Consider the following 14,865-nt stretch of genomic DNA (forward strand, 5'->3'; position numbering starts at 1 on the left):
TAATTAAGAATAAAATCTTATAATTCTATACCATGTTCTGTCATCCTTTGCATTGACTGGGTGGCATTTCAAGCTTCATTTTGTCCCACTCTCATCTGTTTGCCTCTTACCTCACCTTGAGATTGCTAAGGAACCTGGACTCGAAAGCTCCTTCTTGCCTCAGGACTTGTCACTTTTCTTGAACTTCCCTCTTTCCTGCTCTTGGAATTGCTTGCTTCTCCTCTTCCTCTGAATTAGGTGTAAAAGCTCCTTCTTCAGAGACTACAACCATATTTGAAATATGCCCTTTACTGGCCACACACTTGTTTTCCTCATAGCACTCAAACAGTGCAGAATGTTATTTACATGTTTGTATTTTTAATTATTTTCCCATTGGTAAAGGGAGCTGGGACCATGTCTGACTTATGTATCACATTCAGATATTGGCTGGGTGCATTTGGAACTTTGAATCTAGTTTCTTATAAAACCTCACAGGTGGTCATGCTTCTAGGTTAACCAGCAATAATTTTCATTAATTACATAATTTTTTTTTGGTTTCTTATAGTGTGGAAAGAGGACACTTACACTCTTAACACTCCTTTAGGCAAAAGTCTGACTCTAGAAAAATAGGATCACAAATGGCTAGAATATTGTTTTAATGTTTATATCTACATATTCCTGTCCCAGTTCTTCCTCTCTCAATCCAAACTTTCTATTACAACCCCCCTCCTTCTCTGGTTCCCTTGAAAAGATTCTGTTTGCTGAAATTCAAAAGCTGCTGTTTTTGTTTTGTTTCCTGACTGTGCTTCCATGTGGCTGTGCTCCCTTGTGGCTGTGCTCAGGGATCACTCCCAGTAGGGCTCTGGGGACCAGATGGGATGCTGGAGATCAAATCCAGGTCAGGCCCTGTGCAGGTCAGGCACCTTTACTGCTCTCTCTCCAGCTTCTTTTCTTCAAAAGGTTTCCATAGCACTAGTTTGTGAGTCTCAGTGTGATTGGAAAGAGTAGAGATGAACCACAATGGGTCCAGCAACTTCTTAGTCATCTGTATGGTTCCAGCGGAGTAGCTGTGTCTCTGTGTCAGAAGTAACAAGGATGTGAATTTATATTTGTAATCTTGTTTCTAATCGCTTCATAGACACAGTGTTACCGACCTTCAAAATCTCTGGCTTCCCCCCCCCCCCCATGAATTATATAATGGTTAAATCTAGAAAGGCTTGTCAAAATGTAGATTTTCCTAAAAGAAAATAGAAGGTTAAAATAAAATTAGGCCAAGGAAGGGAAACACTCTCAGAAGGAAAGTATCAGTTTATCAGACAGTCCTGCCAAATGTTCAAACTTAAAACCATTAGGATCAGTTGCTTGTAGCTGTTTAGTGCCAAAAACGGATCAGCACTCACAGTATGTCAGATTCCCGCGCTCCTCCCCCCAGTCTTGGAGAATGGAACAGCACAAAATGTGAATCGATTTATTAAATTATTTCTATTTTAAATGGAATTCCAAAAAGCTGACTAACTCATTAAAAAAATTTTTTAAGATAATCAAATCTCACAATGATTGCTTCATTTTGTTTTGTTTTATTTTATGGGCCATACCAGATGGTGCTCAGGGATAACACCTGGCTCTGCACTCAGAAATCATTCCTGACACACCGCAGGGGACCTTATGGGGTGCTGGGGATTGAACCCGGGTTGGCTATAACCCAGGTCAGCTGCTTGCAAGGCAAATACCCTAACCATTGTACTATCTTCAGACCCTCATAATGACTGTTTCTGAATTAATTATGAGATACGTGATTGGCCCAGATTGAGGGATGCTACTATTGATCATGATGACAGTGAAATTTTAGAATTTGAAATTAATGAGGATGAAAGTAAGAAGTTATGGGCATGTTGCTAGATCATAGCTCACATATCCTATAGGTCCTATATCACTTGCTATATTCCCAGCATACAGCATTTCTGGGAATTTCATCCTGCATTCTTAATAGCTTTCTATGGAGAGATATCAAAGTACCTGTTCAATGCCATTACCCTTTTCATGCTTTTTTTTCTTTCTGTTTTTAATCCTATGGCTTCTCTTCCTCCTGCTCACTTTGAGTTTCCCACAGGTTCTTTATTTTCCTTCTCTTATACATAATCCCTTCAAGAATTTCCACTTTCTGGCCTTAATAGATTTAGTTTTTAAGTTGATGTTTTAAGTTGATGTTCGTCTCTTACCTAAATTCTCGTCATTTGGTTTTATCTAAAAGATCTGTATTTTGAGACTGGAATACTAGTACAGTGGGTAGGGCATTTGCTCTATGGTGGACCTGGGTTTGGTCCCTGGCACTCCATATGGTTCCCCAAGCACACCAGGAGTGAGCCTAGAGACAGGAGTAAACCCTGAGCCCCACTGGGTGAGATACAAAAATCAAAATAATAAAGTAAAAGATACGTATCTCTAAGTTACTTTAGGAGTCAGAGAGAGAGAACAAGGGTTAAGGCACTTTCCCTGATCAAAACAGACTGGTTCTATTTCCTGCACTACATATGGTCCCTGTGTACCACTAGGAATGATTTCTGAGCACAGAGCAAGACAAGACAAGTGCTTTACCCACTATACTCTCTCTCCGACCCCCATCTGATACAGATATAGATACAGATAATTGTTAATCTTGAAAAATACTTGTCATTATTTTAAGTCACTTAATAGCATTTAATCTTTTCATGTTAAATACAAGAACTTAAGGGATTAAGCTCTCAGTTTATTAGCTGTCTTTATTAATATATGTATTCTGTACATTTTTCATTTCTGTTTGATCTAAATTTTTCATTTCTGTTTGATCTTCACTTAAAATAACATTGTACCCCTTTCTATTAATGATACATTTACCTTAAATAGTAACCATATGCTTATATGATTATTAGCTACATATGAGTTTAATTAGCCTCTCTGTGTTTCAGTCTCTTTTTCCTGTAAAGAAAATCAATTGATAGTTTTTAAATTTGTAGGCTTAGGTGAGTTAACATAGAAAATGTGTTTAGGGGCCAGACTGATAGTATAGGAGGTAGGACGTTTGCTTCACACTTTGCTGACCTATGTTTGATGCCTGGTACCCATGTAGTTCCATGAGCCCACCAGGAGGATCCCTGAGTGCAGAGCCCTGAGCACCACCAGATGTAGCCCAAAACCAAAAGGAAAAAAAAATATATGTTTAGAAAGTAGCTGTCCGTATAGTGTTACTAATTTGCTAGCCATCTTTGAGTAAACCTTTATGCCTTATTTATATATATGAAATTATTTTATTGCTGAAAGAAAGTACTCAGTAGAAAGAAAAAAAACATGAGTTTTGAAGTCAGAAATTACAAATCTATCAGAAAAGATTAAAATCTTTAAATTTTTGCTAATGTAGAGGTTATGTGACTTCTCTTGGTTTAGAACTATTTCTTCCTGGTTTTGTGATGCCTGTGTTATATATTTATTAATTTATTCCATCTGATGGTTTTTTAAAAAAATTGCTGATATTGCCAAAGTCATTGACAAATTAATCTTTTTTTTTTTCAGATAAATATCAGCCATAAATAGCTACAGAATTAGGTATATTATTCTCTTCAAATAAAAGAAAGTCAAGATCCATGAGTGGGCATCGGTCAGCAAGAAAAAGATATGGAGAGACTCACCCGGAGTCCTCTATGGGCTTCAGGCATATGAGTACTCCAGGGTGTATATTAAATAAATTGTTTCAGTTACCTACACCACCACTGTCAAGACACCAACTAAAGCGGCTGGAAGAACACAGATACCAGAGTGCTGGACGGTCCCTACTTGAACCCTTAATGCAAGGGTATTGGGAATGGCTAGTTGGAAGAGTTCCCTCCTGGATTGCCCCAAATCTTATCACCATCATTGGATTGTCGATAAACATCTGTACAACAGTTTTATTAGTCTTCTACTGCCCCACAGCTACAGAGCAGGTAAGAGGAGTTTCTTCACACCAGATAAAAATGGGCCTGAGCAATCATACAGAAGGTAGAGCGCTTACCTTGCATGTGGCAGACCCAGCTTCAATCCCTGGCATTCAATATTGTCCTCTGAACCCTGCCAGGAGTGATCCTGAGTACCACCAGAAGTTCCACCCCCACCCCAAAGAAAACCATATTTTAAAAAAAAAACATTTATTATATACCAAAAGCACTCTTTCTATTATTTTAAAAATTTTACTCATTTTTCTTCTGGGTTCACACCCAGCGATGTTCAGGGATTACTCCTAATTTAGGACTCAGGAATTATTCCTGGTGGTGCTTGGAGGACCATATGGGATGCTACATATCGTGTCCGCTGCGTGCAAGGCAAATACCCTACCCACGTATGGTATAGCTATAACTATAGCTATAGCTCCAGTACCTAATTAGGATTTTAAAGATTAGATAATCTGACAGCTATTTATCAACTCTTTGCGAATAATGTATCATGTGTATTATTAACAAAACTTATAACTACAAGCTACTTTATGTACTAAGTTTATGAAAAAACAGACACTAAAGCTAGACTCTGGTTCTAGAATATACATGAGTGTTTATAGAAGGTGACATGCTAAATAGTCCTTCTAAATTCAGCAAATCCAAGTTCTTTATGAACGCTTCACTCTATTTCTAATGACTGAATAAAGTTTAAGTTTAAAATAAATGTATCATGTAGTGAGACTACATGGCAGTAAACCAGTCCTATGGAAGGTTTTTTTTCCTTTCCATTTCAGTGAAACTTACTGAATATCCCTTTTGACTCCTGAACACGTAGTTGATATGGGGACCTCAGATATTATTCTATTACTCTAACAAGACAGAGAAGTATGAGAAAAAATCAGTATGATGTATTTCCTGTTCTGCATCCTGTTTTGGTTACCATTAAAGAAATAAAACATAGTATTGCTTACAAAGACTATCTCCAGGGCCTTCTCAAAGACTAGTCTCTCTCCTGATGGTACCTCAGTTACCCTCTGCTGCCCATTACTTAAAACCAAAACTGAAACTAGAACCTCTCCCCACCCCCCTCCTTCTCACAATGGAGATATTGCTGGTGCCCGCTCGAGCAAATCAGTGAACAGTGGGTGGACAGTGCTACAGTGTACAGTTCTTTGAGTTGTTTTAATTCAAGGTTACCTCTGAAGCTTATTTGGAAAACTGAGTTATTCTTCAGCTATCCTAGGCCTTCAGAGATATATTAGAACAACAGAAAAGTAATATATTTTCTCTGGAAGCCTTCCAGTAATCTTGAACTGGTTTCAGAATGGGAATCAGGGAATGAGAGCAAGTCCAAAGGTCTCTCAGCTATTAATAGTCATCTAATAGTCATTTATTGAATTCTTTAGAATTTACAGGCATCATGTTACTTACAATACTTATTTTTGAGTGATTTGGAAATATTGGGTTAACCCCAGAATTAATGAACTTTTCTGGAAAAACTTACAAAATAGGAAATACTGTAGAGAAACTTTCAAAAATCATTGCTGGGAGGAATCAAGTTGAAAAATGGTACATTGCAATGGAAGGTGGTTCCTAAGAGGTGAGGTAGATATGCTTATAGCTGCTATATCATAATGCATTAAAATTGACATGACTGTGATAGTGATCTTTAGTGAGAATTTAATTTTTTAATTCTGCAAAGACTTACAAAGTTGCAGTTTCACTGTCACTGTCCTCCCATTGTTCATCAATTTGCTGAGTGGGCCCAGTAACGTCTCCATTGGAGACTTTGTTGTTACTGTGTCTGGCATATCGAATACGTCAAGGGGAGCTTGCCAGGCTCTGCCGTGCGGGCGAGATCCTCTCGGTAACTTGCCGGGCTCTCCGAGAGGGGCGGAGGAATGGAACACGGGTCGGCCATGTTGGCTGCGTGCAAGGCAAAGTTGCAGTTTATTCTTTCAAATTTTATAGTGTAAAGAGGATTAAGTAATATTATGTGGAGAGTGCATATAATGTTCAGTGAAAGGTAAGAAGATATTACACTGATTAAAAAAAGATTTAGGTATATAGCTTATTTTTTCCCACATAACCTCTTCTTTCCTGATTTCCTCTAGTAGTACATTATGTATGGAATCACACATTTGTCTAATTCCTTATTGAATTTCTTATTTTTTCCTTTATTGGTATCTTAGAATTTAAAGGTTTCATACCTTATTACTTTGTTACTTAGGGAAGTTCTCAATTATTGTAGCTCTGTTTCTTTGGGGCCTTATACAAGTAGGTGAGCATTAAATTATGTTAAATTATGAACTTGCCTTTGATACTACTATTTTAATATTGATGAGTTTCAGATACCAATATTTCTAGCAGATAGGAACATTACATTTGTAATGGTTTCAGTTGATTTAGCCATCATTAGAAAAAACTTGCTGTTCAGGAGACCAGGGAATGTGGCTCAACGGTAGAGCACCTGCCTTGCAGATGTGCAAGTTCCCTGTGTGGCACTGCCCCGCTTCTCCAAGTGGCACTTCTTTCGTGGTTCTGTGGCACCCTGTGTAGGTAGTTAACTACACATTGCATCCCAGAATGAAACCAAGACATTGCAACAGTAGAAAAAAAAAATGGAAGGGGGTAAAGACTTTCGGGTAGGTAAGAAAGGAAGAGTCGACTTTTTTTTCCCCCCACAAATTCCAATGATAGAAATGGGTATTTTTTTCTCTTTTGATACAGAGTACCAAAATATTCTCACAGTGTCGTTCCAATAAAGTATTTAAACCTCATCAGTGAGGTGTTGTTTTGGGTATCCAAAATTCATGTGTAATTTATTTTGCACCTTGATGTGTTTTATAATTGCTCTTGCCATGCAAAATAAAGCAAATTGGTATTTTCTGCTGTATATGTAGGGCTGGAGCGATAGCACAGTGGGTAGGGCGTTTGCCTTGCATGAAGCCAACATGGCCGACCCGAGTTCGATTCCTCCGCCCCTCTCGGAGAGCCCGGCAAGCTACCGAGAGTATTGGATATGCCAGACACAGTAACAACAAAATCTCCAATGGAGACGTTACTGGGCCCGCTCGAGCAAATCGATGATCAACGGGAGGGCCTTTACTTTACTTTTTACTGTATATGTAAGAAAAACAGTTTAACTATAAGTTAAATTCAAACTAATAAGAACTTTATTAGATTGGGAAATAAAAGCTTTTTGGAATATGAACATCTTAAGAGCTTTTCTTTTAATGCTCATTTATTTTTATTAAGTTACTTACATTTTAAGTAAGTTACATTTTTAAGTAACTTAATAAAAACAATGACTGTTTGGGCTCAAAGAAATCCCTGGAGTTCTTACTCCCACCCACCTAACTGTGTGTAAATACAAAACACTAAAAAATCTTTAATACAGAAAAATGAAGAGGACCCATTTTAATGACCCATTGCCTATAATCTCGTTCACTCATACTGACATTAAAAGCAAGAAGGAGAGCAGGAAGGTATAAAACAAAAGTAAAATTCTTCCTTTTTTTTCTTTTAAACATGACTTCATAGTGCTACCTCCAGTTCATCTTTTCTTGTATAATTATTTTTGTTGTTGCTGTTTGGTTTTTGAGGTCCACACTCAGTGGTACTGAGGGCTTCTGGCTCTGTGTGCAGGCACCATTGTTGTCACAGGATGGGGACCTTATGTGGTGTTGGGGATTGAACCAGGATCAGCTGTGAGAAAGCAAGCTGTGTTGTCTCTCCAACCTCATTTATAATTCGTAACAATTGTTAATATAGCCTTTGAGGAAGAAAAATCACTTGTACTAAAATATGAACATATTTGTATATGTGTAAGTTCATCAGTTCTGCTTTAAAGATTAAGGAAACCCTATGTTTCTTAGATTTTTCCCACTTTAGTTTATTCAAATAATATCTCTGTAAGGGGCCAGAGAGATAGTACAGGGCTTAAGTACTCGCTTAAGCATGCAGCTACCTAGGTTCAATATATGACATCACATGGTACTCTCTGTATTATCTGCTGGCCCAGGTTAATCTCCCTCATTGTTGGGCCCAAATACTTCATCCTTTCATCCTTGTACCACCATCCTCTTACCCTTGTATTGAACCCCCACGTGGGCCAAGAACTGTGGGGAGGAAAGGAACGTGAGGGAGGCATGTGAACGGAAGAAAGGAATGCTTAAAGTATCCTGAGGACTGCTTGGGAAGTCACCCTGCAAAGTAAAATAAAGAGTATCACTGTAGGATTTTGCAAGTTAACTAATTGACACATTCTGATAAGATTATTTGCTTATGCTAGTTGTTCCCCACCCACCTACCCAGGTGTAATTACTTCCTGTCTAATACATAAATTCTTTCACTAGTCTCTCAAATTCTTAACCTAGCTGAGACCAAATTTGTTCTTGAATGTGGCCTGAGAGTTGTGAAATAATGGGAACAAGGAAGAAAAATACAAATATTAGTTTTAGAATTGTACAGGGAGAAAAACTCAAATATGAAAAGGCTTAGTTCTCATATATTACCATTCTCATATAAATATTCTTATAATTACCATTTGCTATTTCCTAGGATTTTTTTTTTTCCCCTAACAGTTGAACTTGACTGTGTTCCAGAGTAACATTTTGACCTGTAGTAATCCTAAATTTAGGCTCAAAGATATCCCTGGTTTTCTGTTTCCCTGAAGTAGTACTACTATTGAATGAAATTTTCTGCAAAGATCAAGCTCTGGATCTTTGTGGTCAATATTAGAGCAATGACAACGCCTGACTGTTGCACACTTGAAATGTGCCTTTGCAACTGAATTTTACTTTCAGTGTGATTTTCAAAAATTCAAAGACAGTGACCACAGGGTACTTTCTGCTATAGGACAATGCAGATTTGGAAATTTACTGACTTCCTTAAGAGCAAGAAGCGGTAGGCCTGAGACCTAGAAGAGGGGGTTCTTTGTCATACAAGATTAGTCACTCTCTCCATCATGGCTAAGTGTAAAGTGTTTTACTGTTTTCAGGATTTGTAAGTGTGACTTTGGGCAAGTATATACCATAGTTCTTTTGACAGCTACAGTGTGCTAAAATATTAAACTTCAAGAAAAGTATATGAGAAGATCCTTGTCTTTAATAACAGGACTAAATAGATCTCTATCAAAGAGGCACGTCTGTAAATTTGGAATAAACTAAGTGTTATTTGCAGCTCTGAAGAGTCCTAATATGTTCCTCTCTACACTGAATACTCAGAGTTTAACTTAATAGAGAATATCTGAGAAAATATTTTGTTACTGTGAATTACTTTTTTTCACATCCTCTTAAAAAGAATAAGCCAAGTAGAAGCTCTCCCTTTTAAATATCTGTCATTTAAATTCAGTCCAAGTGATCTGATTAAGTTTCCATGTGGGGAGGAAAAAAAAAACCAAAACACTATTGCTTAAAAAATGTGACCATTGTGGACTATACATTAAGCTACAGTGCCAAGTCCCCCCATCCTGCCCTCCTAGGGAAAGGGTGTCTGTCTTTTCCACCAATCCCCCCGCCCCCCCCCCCCCCCCCACACACACACACACAAACACACACAGCATGGTGGCCGCCGGTTTGGAGCTTATTGGACAACCTGGTATGAGCCGGCGGTGACAGGGCGACTGCAGCCTCATGGGATGGGGCGCAGAACCAGCACATCCTTCTTGCCTTGCCAAGACCATGAGTTGCCCCCCACAAGCGGCTCTCCGGCACAGCCATGGCCCCAGAGGCACTCAAACCAATCTTGGAACTATTTGGCTTTTGGCAGAAATCCCTCCTGACTTAATTAGTAAAAATATCAGAAATCCAAAATTGGTAGTGGCCGTGCGACATCATATCGTCCTCATAACCAGCAATAGAAAACAAATTATTTCATGATGCCTTTTCAGCAGGTTTGATTGTTGGGGGGAAATTCCAAATAATAATGATGAGGCATTACATTTTGTCGAAATAATGAATGTAATCAAAGTAGAGAGAGAGTTAAGTGCAAATTATCTGCCTCACAGGCACATGGAGAGGTAGTGTGGGGGGGTATATTGGGATTTTTGGTGGTGGAAAATATGCACTGGGTGTTTGATCATTGTATGACCGAGACTTAAATCTGAAAGCTTTGTAACTGTTCTCACGATGATTCAATAAATTAAAAAAAAAAATTAAAATGTGACCATTGCAGGGAGAGAGATAGTACCTGGGTGCGTACCTTGCATGTGTTTACCTCATTTCAGTCCCCTGAACTGTGTATGTTCCCCTCTGCTGGGTATGGGCCAACCCCCCTTCCCTAAAAGTGACCACAGATATCTGGGGGGGGCGGGGAATGTTCTAGTCACTCTATCCTAGATCATCTTTCCCTCTTGTTCCATGGACCATTGAAGAAGTGCGTTTGAAAATAAGTTTCGTGCTCAAATTAACTTGGAAAATGGCAACATATTCAATCCTCTCTTGAATAGTCATAATGGGCATGAGTGACTAGTCGAGAAATATGTGTAATATTGTTTAATCCAGGGCTTCCTGCATGAGTTGGGAATGAAATTATTTTTCTGTGTAATGCCCACAATCATCTTGAAGATACAGTTGAGAAAATTGTACTATATGTTGTTTATTAATTGATTCATAAAAGTTAAATAGTAGGCGGGACCTTTGTATTCACTCTCATGGGATTTTAGTTATTTTCCTGAAAAAGGAGTTAGTCAGCATCTGCGTAAGCACCTCCAAGGTAGGAAATTTAATTCTATTATATTATTATATTAATATTATTATAAAACAAATCAGATTTGTTTCAAAAAGCTTTTCATTATGATGCACTTGGATTTTCTCTTCCATAACTTCTGACTAGCAATACTTCTTAAAGATAAAATTATCTGCAAGTATAAATAGATTAGCAACCCAAAGAAATTAATGTGTCTCAATATTTTTGCCTTTTATTTCACAGGCACCTCTGTGGGCATATATTGCTTGTGCGTGTGGCCTTTTCATTTACCAGTCTTTGGATGCTATAGATGGAAAGCAGGCAAGAAGGACCAATAGTAGTTCTCCTTTGGGAGAACTTTTTGATCATGGTTGTGATTCACTATCAACAGGTATTACTGATTTTTTTATGTTAATGATTAACAGTGATACATGAAATATGTTAAAGTGCTAGAATAAATAAGAGATATGTGTAAATAGAATAATTATAAGTTTTATTATTTTCAAAACACTATAAATCTGGTTAATATTTATTAATGAGAAATTTAGATATTAAGCTATTTTCTATCTTAAGGGGGGTTTTTTTTCCAATTTTTTTTTATTAGTAAGACACCATGAGGTACAGTTGTAGACTTACAAATTTTGTGCTTGGGTTTCAATTATACAATGATCAAATACCCATCCCTCCACCAGTGCCCATTTCCCACCACCCCACCACCACGGATCCCAGTATCCCTCCCACCCCCCCATCCCCCCCATCCCACCCTGCCTCTGTGACAGGACATTCCCCTCTGTTCTCTCTCTCCTTTTGGGTGTTGTGGTTTGCAAAAGAGGCATTGAGTGGCAATCATGTTTGGTCTATAGTCTGCTTTCAGCATTTTGTTTTAACCCTAGACTTTATTTCTTTAGCATTTGTTTTTAAAATCATAAGGCATACTTTTCATCATCAAAAAACAATCTCATGGGGCCAGAGGGATAGCACAGTGGATAGGGCGCTTGCCTTGCATGTGGCCGACTCAAGTTCAATCCCTGGCATCCCATATGGTCCCCGAAGCACCACCAGGAGTAATTCCTGAGTGCAGAGCCACTCGGCACTGCTGGGTGTGACCCCTCCCCCCCCAAAAAAAAGCAGAAAAAAAATCTCATAAATTAGGTTTAAGTATGAAAGTGGAAGAATGAGAATTTCATGGTCTTTATACTCAAATGGATATTATGTAGACATTTAACATACTATTGTGTTGGACATGTAACTTAACACATTCAAAGCCCTAAATTCAATCCCTAGCACCACCATAACAAGAGGAAACAAAGAAGGAAGTGTTCATTTTATTTGGGGGGAGGGCTGTCAGATACTTAGTTTAGCAGCAGAGTGATTGCCTTGCATGTGTGAGACACTGTGTTCAGTCCCCAGTATCGCAAGAGAAAACAGATGTATTTATAAAATTATGTTGTATTGCCTTGCATGTACTGTAAGATGCTAGGCTCAATCCCTGGCACCATAAAAACAATGATTTAAGTAAAAATATGCTGTCAACTTAATTATGAGTATGACTATGCTAATGGATTTAGATAAAAAGCTAAAACAGTACACTAATGTTCTAGTAGTTGAAGAGTTGTCATAGTTAGACTATAGGTACCATGTATTTGTGCTCTTTTTAAATTAAATTTTAATGCTTTTATTAATTTTTCTCTTTAATACTTTTAGAGGTGAGAAAAAATTTAAAAACAAAATGAAAGTTTCTAACTAGTCTCCCTGAGAGGAACTCTTCTGCACACCACACTTATTTTTTCTTAAATTAGATTCTTAGCCTTTAACATTTTTAAAAGATTGAACAAAATCCCGTGGTAGTTTTACCCTGTGAACCCCCTTCTCAGATGTGGACGCAGATTGAAATTATTTCAGTGTATCCTAAAAGAAAAGGGTCAGATTGGAGCTCATAACTTTTACAGACTTAGAACTTCAAATAAAGGCTAATGAGACTTATTGAAAGGCTATTTTAATTATATATGTGACTGCAGAAAGATGAGTATCTAGTTATATTAAGGTATAGTCATTTCACTGTGTAGTTTGATTTCTAAACTTTTGGGGGCAGGTGGAAGGAGGGGCTACTGGGGCTGCTGGGTGAAACCCTGCTTCTCTCTCTCCCTCTCCCCACTCCTCCTCTTTTACCCTTTACCCCTCTTCCCTCCCCCTCTTCCCAATTCCCAAATCTTTATAGGAATTTTTTTTCTTGTTGTTCACCCATATTGAAGGCACCTATCAATTTACAGCTGTTGGGTTTCTTAATTATTTAGGGTTTTTTGTTCTTTTTTTTTTTTTGACTCTGCCTTATCATTTTTTATTGCTCATTATTATGCTATCACTAGGTTGAGAGAATTCACTACAAAATGTACTGAAGATTGTTTTTTTTTTTCCTTTTTGTGTCACACCTGGCGATGCACAGGGGTTACTCCTGGCTCTGCAGTGGTGATGCACAGGGGTTACTTTTGGCTCTGCACTCAGGAATTACTCCTGGCGGTGCTCAGGGGACCGTAATAGGATGCTGGGAATTAACCCGGGTCAGCCGTGTGCAAAGCAAACACCCTACCCGCTGTGCTATTGCTCCAGCCCCCATACTGAAGTGTTTTTGTTGCTTTCAAGAACTTTGGTCCCACTGCATGGTATAATGAAAGAAGAGGTTGAAATAAAACTGAAAAGATAATTTGAAAGTCATATCCTACTTTCCTGTTACCATACATAAGAGTTGATTGGACATTTATAGCAAATCTTTGGAACATCTAAAATAATTTCCAGCTCAGCTAATGTTTGTTATTGAGATTGCTGGGTTTTCATTGTGATGTTTCTTTTGCAGTTTTTGTGGTTCTTGGAACGTGTATTGCTGTACAACTGGGGACAAACCCTGATTGGATGTTTTTTTGTTGTTTTGCTGGGACTTTCATGTTCTACTGTGCACACTGGCAAACATATGTTTCTGGAACCTTGCGATTTGGAATGTAAGTAACGCTTAATGGAGATTTTGTTCACTCAGATAAGGAGAATGTTGCTTTTGGTATTTGAGTATTAGGATTTGATCGATCACTGAACTAGTAAATGAATTTTAAGCTTACCTTATCATCTCTCATGTTTTCTCCTATCACTCTTTTTAAAAGGAAGTACTAGAATCTCCCAACCAACTCCCCCACCACCCCTCCCCCCGGCCAAAAAAAAAAACGGCCAAAAACATGGTGTGGGGGCACTCCCAGTGATGCCCAGGGGTTCCTCCTGGCTCTGATCTCATGAATCATTCTTGGCAGGACTAAGGATGATACGGGGTGTCAGGGATTGAACAGTGTTGGCTGTGTGCAACAGTGTCCTATAGGACTATCACTGGCCCACCTAACCAAATCCTTCCTCCCTTCCTCCCTCCTTCCTACCTTTCCTCCCTCCCTTCTTTCTTTTCTCCCCCCCTTCTTTCTTCTTTTATTTATTTTTCTACCCTGACCCCCTTAACATCCACAGCCACCCACCTTGAGCAACAAAATAGCATCCAACCATCCACCCACCCCAACCAGTATTTTTTAAATAAAATGAAAAGCAGTAGCCCTTGCTCATTCATAGCCTTTTTTCCCCTCAGACAGATTCATTCTTTCCCCCCTACTGTTAATATTTTGACATGTGAAATTGAATTTTCAGGAAAGATCATAGTTTTTGAGAGAACAGAACAATTTTCTTCTCTAAATATCAGCTTAATAGATTTTATTTTTCACTTTTTTTCTAGGTATTTTAATTTATAAAAATCTATGCTTTTGATAATTCTGTTGGCATGAACACACCACATAGATTAGTACCCAACAGAAGCTAAAACCTAAGGAAAACTAAATTCCTTTCAAATTTCAAAATGAATAATTCCTACTTGGACATCATTACTTTTCCATAAATATTTATGAGTGACCCTGTCTTGGAACAGTGCTTAGGATGTATTTACCAAATGGTACTGAAGTGTCACAGTTCCTACTTACATGGTATAGGTTTAAAAGCGAAAAAAACTTGAGAAAAAACTGAATACTTTGGACTGGAGAGATGAGAATAGGGGTTAAGGCACTTGCCTCACTTGCGGCCAACATTGATTTGATCCCCAGCACCACATATGGTTCCGTTAGCTCTTCCAGTAGTGATCTCTGAGCCCAGAGCCAAGACAAAGCCCTATGCACTGCCAGTTGTGGGTCCCTCCCCCCACCAAGAAAAAAATAGAATACTTCATGATATATTAAAA

General features: G+C 38.3%; 1 protein-coding gene across 3 annotated transcripts in view; it reads left to right on the plus strand.

The window, feature by feature from the left end:
• The window catches only part of CEPT1 (choline/ethanolamine phosphotransferase 1), a 37,528-nt gene that overhangs the window by 3,015 nt on the left and 19,648 nt on the right, over window positions 1-14,865 (plus strand). For all 3 annotated transcript variants that reach the window (XM_056122827.1, XM_056122825.1, XM_056122824.1), the window contains exons 2-4: window positions 3,526-3,935; window positions 10,857-11,004; window positions 13,465-13,606. In XM_056122827.1, the coding sequence (XP_055978802.1) occupies window positions 3,597-3,935; window positions 10,857-11,004; window positions 13,465-13,606 (629 nt within the window). In that variant the 5' untranslated portion in view covers window positions 3,526-3,596. The remainder of the gene's footprint in view (window positions 1-3,525; window positions 3,936-10,856; window positions 11,005-13,464; window positions 13,607-14,865) is intronic.

Source organism: Sorex fumeus, unplaced genomic scaffold (genome assembly GCF_029834395.1).
Source record: "Sorex fumeus unplaced genomic scaffold, SorFum_2.1 ptg000047l, whole genome shotgun sequence".
NCBI lineage: Eukaryota > Metazoa > Chordata > Mammalia > Eulipotyphla > Soricidae > Sorex > Sorex fumeus.